This window comes from Dysidea avara, chromosome 1 (genome assembly GCF_963678975.1).
Source record: "Dysidea avara chromosome 1, odDysAvar1.4, whole genome shotgun sequence".
Taxonomy (NCBI): domain Eukaryota; kingdom Metazoa; phylum Porifera; class Demospongiae; order Dictyoceratida; family Dysideidae; genus Dysidea; species Dysidea avara.
In genome coordinates this window covers 64,173,774-64,179,808 of record NC_089272.1, presented here as the reverse complement: position 1 = coordinate 64,179,808, position 6,035 = coordinate 64,173,774, and the positions used below count along the sequence as shown (strand labels likewise).

Sequence of the window (6,035 nt, the reverse complement as noted above, 5' to 3'; positions counted from 1 at the left end):
GTCTTCTTAGAGTGAGACTGTTATATTAGAATTTTAGACTGCTCTGTTGATAGTCTCTCCACATCCTTAGTTTACAGTTCTAATTCATGCACACTGCCACATAGTTGACTATCTCACAAGCTTGTAGCTGATAATAATTAATATTGTTACACTGGTCACTTTACTCAGCAGATCCATAGAGATTAGGGTTAGCTCTAGGAAAATGTTGTGAATGCCTTTGTATCTCAATGGTAGTTAGGTCACTGATGAGGTAAAAATGGTAAAATAGGTCAAATGGTCAATAACAGTATTATGGATGGCTCCAGAAATTTGATAACTGGTTTCCAATTTAGATTGAGAATTTTTTGTGATTCCAGGCCTACATCTATACTATAGCTACATCGTAATTCTTAGTGATAGAAACACACTAGTATACAAAGCACGTCACCATGCCCACAGGGAATTTTTTCCATTTGAAACTGAAGTTGAGATTTCGGCAAAATGCTTGATCGTTGCATATTATTAGGATGACTGCTCTATTAGGGTGTCTCAATGTGTCTCATCATAAACCTCAGGAACATCTTTACTATACAAGTAACACTGATCAGTCAAATTTGTAATATACATGTGTCATAATATCTATACATTAAAACTAATAATACATAAAAATGCATTTCATTAGATGTAATATAATTTTAATTGTGCATGAAGATATGAAAGTTTCTCATTTGGTACTGTTGCTATAGAAACAAATGTAATGTGTAATAACACTTTCTAAATAATGCCCACCTTTCATGTTTGATGGTTGCAATGATCTTTTCTTTATGACTGGTAACTATAGCAACATTGGTTACTCACATAGTGGTAAAATAGTTACTCACTGATGCACTTCTTATATCGACAGATTGTTAGTACTAACAGTATAACAATGATCATCAATACCATGATGATTATCACAGCACAACCACTTCCAGCATAGATTATCCAGGTACATGTTGAGTCTTCATTGTCGTTATCTGTACTTGATGTTAACAATATCGGATCTGTGTCAAATATTAAACAATGCTATTAATGAACAGATGGAGTAGCTACTCTGGTTACTATATAGCTAACAGACCACATTCATGCTCTATTTATTAACAAAATATGATCAATTTGTATTGATTACCAGCATTCCCGAGCAGCATGCCCTAGCATTTTTGACAGTGACAACTATCATAAATCCCATTCAATATAATACAGGTGGCAAATGTAGCTCAGGCTATAACCCACCACTAGCACTATGGGTAGGGCTTCCCTTTACTGTGCTAGAGGAATTTATTTCTCTGGAAGAACTACCCGTAACTGGTCTATTTCCTGAGAGTCACTGTGATTTTTATGTTTCCATGTATACCACATTGTCTTCATTCACTATCATGACATGTTATGCTATTAGAATATGTTCATATACTATTGTCCATTAGGTCTCTCATCTACACCACCCCAGGAGTGGATCCAGAGTTTGGAAAGAGGGGGGGCACCTTTCTGAAAAACAGTTGAAGACCAAAAAAAACTTGCTGAAAACCAGTTGAAGACCAAAAAAAAAAAAAAAAAAAAAAAAAAAAAAAAAGGTCACAACAATAATAGCTAGTTATCCTTACCAACTATATCACGTCTGTTATGTAAAAAAATCCCATTTATAGCTTCATAGGTAAGCTACACTGCCTCATGAACATTGTGACTGCTTTATTAGAGTAATTGACTGCTCTATTAGAGTATCTCGATCTTGTATGCAATTTCTTGAAGGGGGGGAGGGCATTTGCCCCAAATGCCCCATCCTGGATCCGCCACTGCACCCAACCTGTAAAAATGCAGTTTACTAATTATTAATATAACTGGTGACATTAGTTCAAGATCTTGGCCCTCACGATATACTATCCATACATACTTACATCAAATAAAATACCTTTCTAGATCTAGGCTTTACATGAGTGTTGGATAACCATCATGATTTAATTATTCACAGTTTGTAAAGGAAACCATGGAACAATGAACTAAGAATTATTAAGCTAACTTTTCTAGTATAGATGCAGTGTTGGGCAAGTTACTTTGTAAAAGTAACTAGTTACATATTACATATTACTTGCAACTGAACTATTTAGTTACAGTTACATATTACCCATAAAATAAAGTAACTGTAATAATATTACATATTATATTACTTTGTGTCCACAGCCTTAAGCTGTCACGTATGAAACTACCACCTTATCACGTGACATGATTGCGTTGGACAATATGCAAATCTTGGTTATAAGTAAGAAGCTGGTAGATAAGCTTCATTCAGTAGGCCTCGTTACTTCGTTGTGGCTAGCCGTTACTCAAAGGACAACTAACGAGATTAGTAACTTCGTTACTTGTAGTAATAATATTATGTAATATTAGACTCGTTACAGTAACTATATTACTTAGGTAACGCGTTACATTTGTAAGTAAAGTAGCTTGCGTTATATTACTTGTTTTTATAGCGTATTTCGTTATATTACTTTGTTACCACAAAAGTAATAATATTACGTAACGCGTTACATAAGTAACGCGTTACTCCCAACACTGTATAGATGTTATTACTAGCACTAAGAATTTAGACTAATGCCAATACTAAGAGTTTAGACTAATGCCACTGAACTAGTATCATATGATGAAAAGGTTTGATCCAGTTATGCTTTGAAAATATATAGCCTCAAAATTATACTTTTTAATGCATGAGAACTAACTGTTTTATTAGAGTGTATCAGTATTTCCTGACTGTTGTATTAGAGTAAGTGACTGCTCTATTAGAGTACCGTGACTTGATGAGCAGTGTTTTCATTAGTTGTTTTATTTTACACACACACACACATACACACACACACACACATACACACACACACATACACACTATAAAAGTTTTGAAAATTAGTAATGTTTATAGTTTTGCTGGCCTATTAGCTGTGCTCGAAATTATACCAGCAAAATTGGCACAATCCTTTATAACAGTATAAAGGGATGAGACTACTACTGACTTACCAAATGGAGATATTACAGGGATATCAATCGTGTTATTCCAGACATTTCCAACTGACATGGTGATGTTCACTTGAACACTGTCACCTTTCAGTGGTAATTCAGATAGCTTGGTAGGATCACTAACTTCCCATTGTTGGTCACCCACTCGTATTGTTAGTGTGATGTTGAGGTTATCTAAGATGTCAATAAATGATCGATTCTTGGAGATTTCAGCAGATATATTTGGCTCTGCAGAGAGACAATTTGTTCAAACATAATGCAGTACACACACACCTAAGTTTGCAATTGGTACAGACCTAATGGACAACAGGGGATGAGATAAACACTGACTTACCAAGAAGAGGTGTTACAGTAATGGGGATAGTATCAGTCCAGATATTTCCAACTGACATAGTGATGTTCACTTGAACACTTCCATCTTCCAATGGTAGCTCAACAAATTCAGATAGTTTGTTAGGATCACTAATTTCCCATTGACGATCACCCACATGAACTGTTAGTGTGATGTTGAGGTCATCTGGGATGTGTTCCATTTTATTCATCATCCAGTGTAGCCAGAAGCCTTCACTGAATAATGGGTATTGAGGAATTACAGCTAGTAGTGTTGGCTCTGTAGAGTGACAATTAATACAAATATAACGCACTATACACACGTACACATATCTGAATAACTAAATTCATCCCTTTTCAGTTGGTCTTTGCCATTTTCTACTCAATTGGCTACATTTTGTTTCATGTTACAGTGAAAAAATTCTGTACAATCAGATAAAGCTGTTCTTCCTGCATTAAATTACATCAGTAAAAATAGAATTGAAAAGAAGTTAGTCCATAAAACTAAACAAGATACTTTCATAGAGCAGTCACCTACATTTTATTCTAATAGAACAGTCAGGTGCATGTGTGCGTATGTGTGTGTGCGCGCGTGTGTGTGTGTGCATGCGTCTGCGTGTGCGTGTGTGTGTGTGCCTTGCTTTCTATATTGCACTAAACACTTTACAATGCATAGCCTTTTTCAATTATGATTTTGGCTCTCAAACACTGCTAGATACTATAACCATTGAAAGAGCACTCCTTAAAACCCTCTAGTATACCTTGTTAACAACATATAGCTACCACTAACAAGGACTATTACATTACAGTGAGCTTCTGATCATTAAAGATTAAAAAAACTTTGTTATTTGACTGTAATGTGCATTTATAACTAACACTGCAATCAAATATACCAACAACAAAGATTGCTTCTCACCTGGTGTAGTAGTGTAACAGTTTAACAAATACCCGTCATATCCTTCAGCTTCCAAACTGATAGTATATAAACAATCTGGCTGTGCATTGAACGTCTTCTCTGTGAGAGGATTGGTCAGTATTTCATGGACTACATTTCTTGTTCTACTACAATGGTATACTACATTATAATTGTTCACTGTAACATGTTCAGTCCACTGGTAGTGTAGAGTAAATGATGACAGGCTAGTACATTGTAGACTGGTGAATGGCTTGATGATTGCTACATAACAGTAACAGTGATTAGTAGTAATGAAACACATTCAAGACATCAAACAAGAAAAAGAATTCAAATAATTTGGATGAATTCTAGGAACATAACATTTGAAATTTTCTTGCAATTCTGTTGGATGCATTGTAATGTACAAACATACAATCTCTAACACAAATAAAACAGTCAATTTCAGGTACATACACTTATATAAAATATCATACTATTGCTGATTTAAAATTGCGTGTTTTAATCTTTACATATTTATCAAATTGTATGGTAATGGAAAGTCAATAAATAAAACTACTGCGAATTGGTACAAATTTTAGGGGTCATTTCACAAACTTTTGAAAGCTGTTTTCCCACATGATTAGCTATAACTATACTGCAGTCATTCAAAACTTACTTGAATTAGTAACAGGGCCATCCCCTGCTAGATTGTATGTCCATATATAGACATATAATATAATAGCATTCATCAGTTCTTTGTTAGAGTGTTCTATTAAGAATTGTGTAGTGGTATTGTTTGTAGTTGTCAACACAGCATTTGGTGTACTTATTGACTCGTTACTCTGACTACTCCAATGTAATTTGTAGCCTGTGATGTCATCAGTCACATGATCCCACTCTACCAGTACTGAGTTTCCTTTGTCCCATGTGAGCTTGACCCCGCCCACTTCAGTAGTAGGTGGAGCTGTTATGATTGTGTACACTAAATGTGTGTTAGTATTAGCTAACCTTCTGGACTGGGTGAAGGGGTGGGGCTGGTAGTTGAGCCAATCATTGAACTGCTTGAAATGGTTGGACTAGGTACCCATGAGATGACTATACACCATATAACACAGTAAATGTAATATCAAGAAATACACTACATATATATCAAGATGGCATAACATATTCCAAATTAAATAAGAAATCATAATTTTGTGGTAAAGTGCAGGAAGGAATTTTACACTTGTGTGTAGAGCTTTATTGGGAATTTTTGCAGAATTTTGTAGAAAATATTCCCACACTGTTAAATTTTGTAAGAAAGATTCCTACACATTAATCAAAGTGTAAGACATCTTCTTGCGGTGTAGAAGCGTAGGAATCATCCCTACACTTTCATTCCTACAAGTGTAGGAATTATTCTTAAAATGTCCTACACATTGTCCCATGTGTAGGAATCTTTCTTACAAACTTCAACAGTGTGGGAATATTTCCTACAAAATTTCTTAATGTTGCCCTACACGTGTATGAACCATGCTTCTTACACAAGGGTAAATTTTGGTACATCACATAAAATTTGTTGTGTTTGTGAGAAAAACTTGCCACAACTTAAAATTTTGGCTTCTTATTTAGTTTGGAACATGTTGCATGTTATGTGACCAAAAAAGCTAGCACACTGCACCAGTGTGACACATGAACAATAACACATACATGGTTCCATGCTGCCTCTATAAAACAGGTGATTTATTGACCTACAGTAGTCCCATACAAAATTGGCTTTTTTTTCTCTTAATTTTTACAAAAGTTGCCA

General features: G+C 35.0%; 1 protein-coding gene across 1 annotated transcript in view; it reads right to left on the bottom strand.

Moving 5' to 3' along the window:
* Positions 1–586: 586 nt before the first annotated feature.
* LOC136240952 (uncharacterized) overlaps positions 587–6,035 on the bottom strand; it is a 12,888-nt gene continuing 7,439 nt past the window's right edge. Inside the window, exons 7-14 of the mRNA XM_066032050.1 lie at positions 5,255–5,341; positions 4,923–5,210; positions 4,268–4,528; positions 3,356–3,631; positions 3,022–3,249; positions 861–1,022; positions 769–814; positions 587–719 (exon numbers count right to left, since the gene is read on the bottom strand). Coding sequence (XP_065888122.1) covers positions 704–719; positions 769–814; positions 861–1,022; positions 3,022–3,249; positions 3,356–3,631; positions 4,268–4,528; positions 4,923–5,210; positions 5,255–5,341 — 1,364 coding nt within the window. The 3' untranslated portion in view covers positions 587–703. The remainder of the gene's footprint in view (positions 720–768; positions 815–860; positions 1,023–3,021; positions 3,250–3,355; positions 3,632–4,267; positions 4,529–4,922; positions 5,211–5,254; positions 5,342–6,035) is intronic.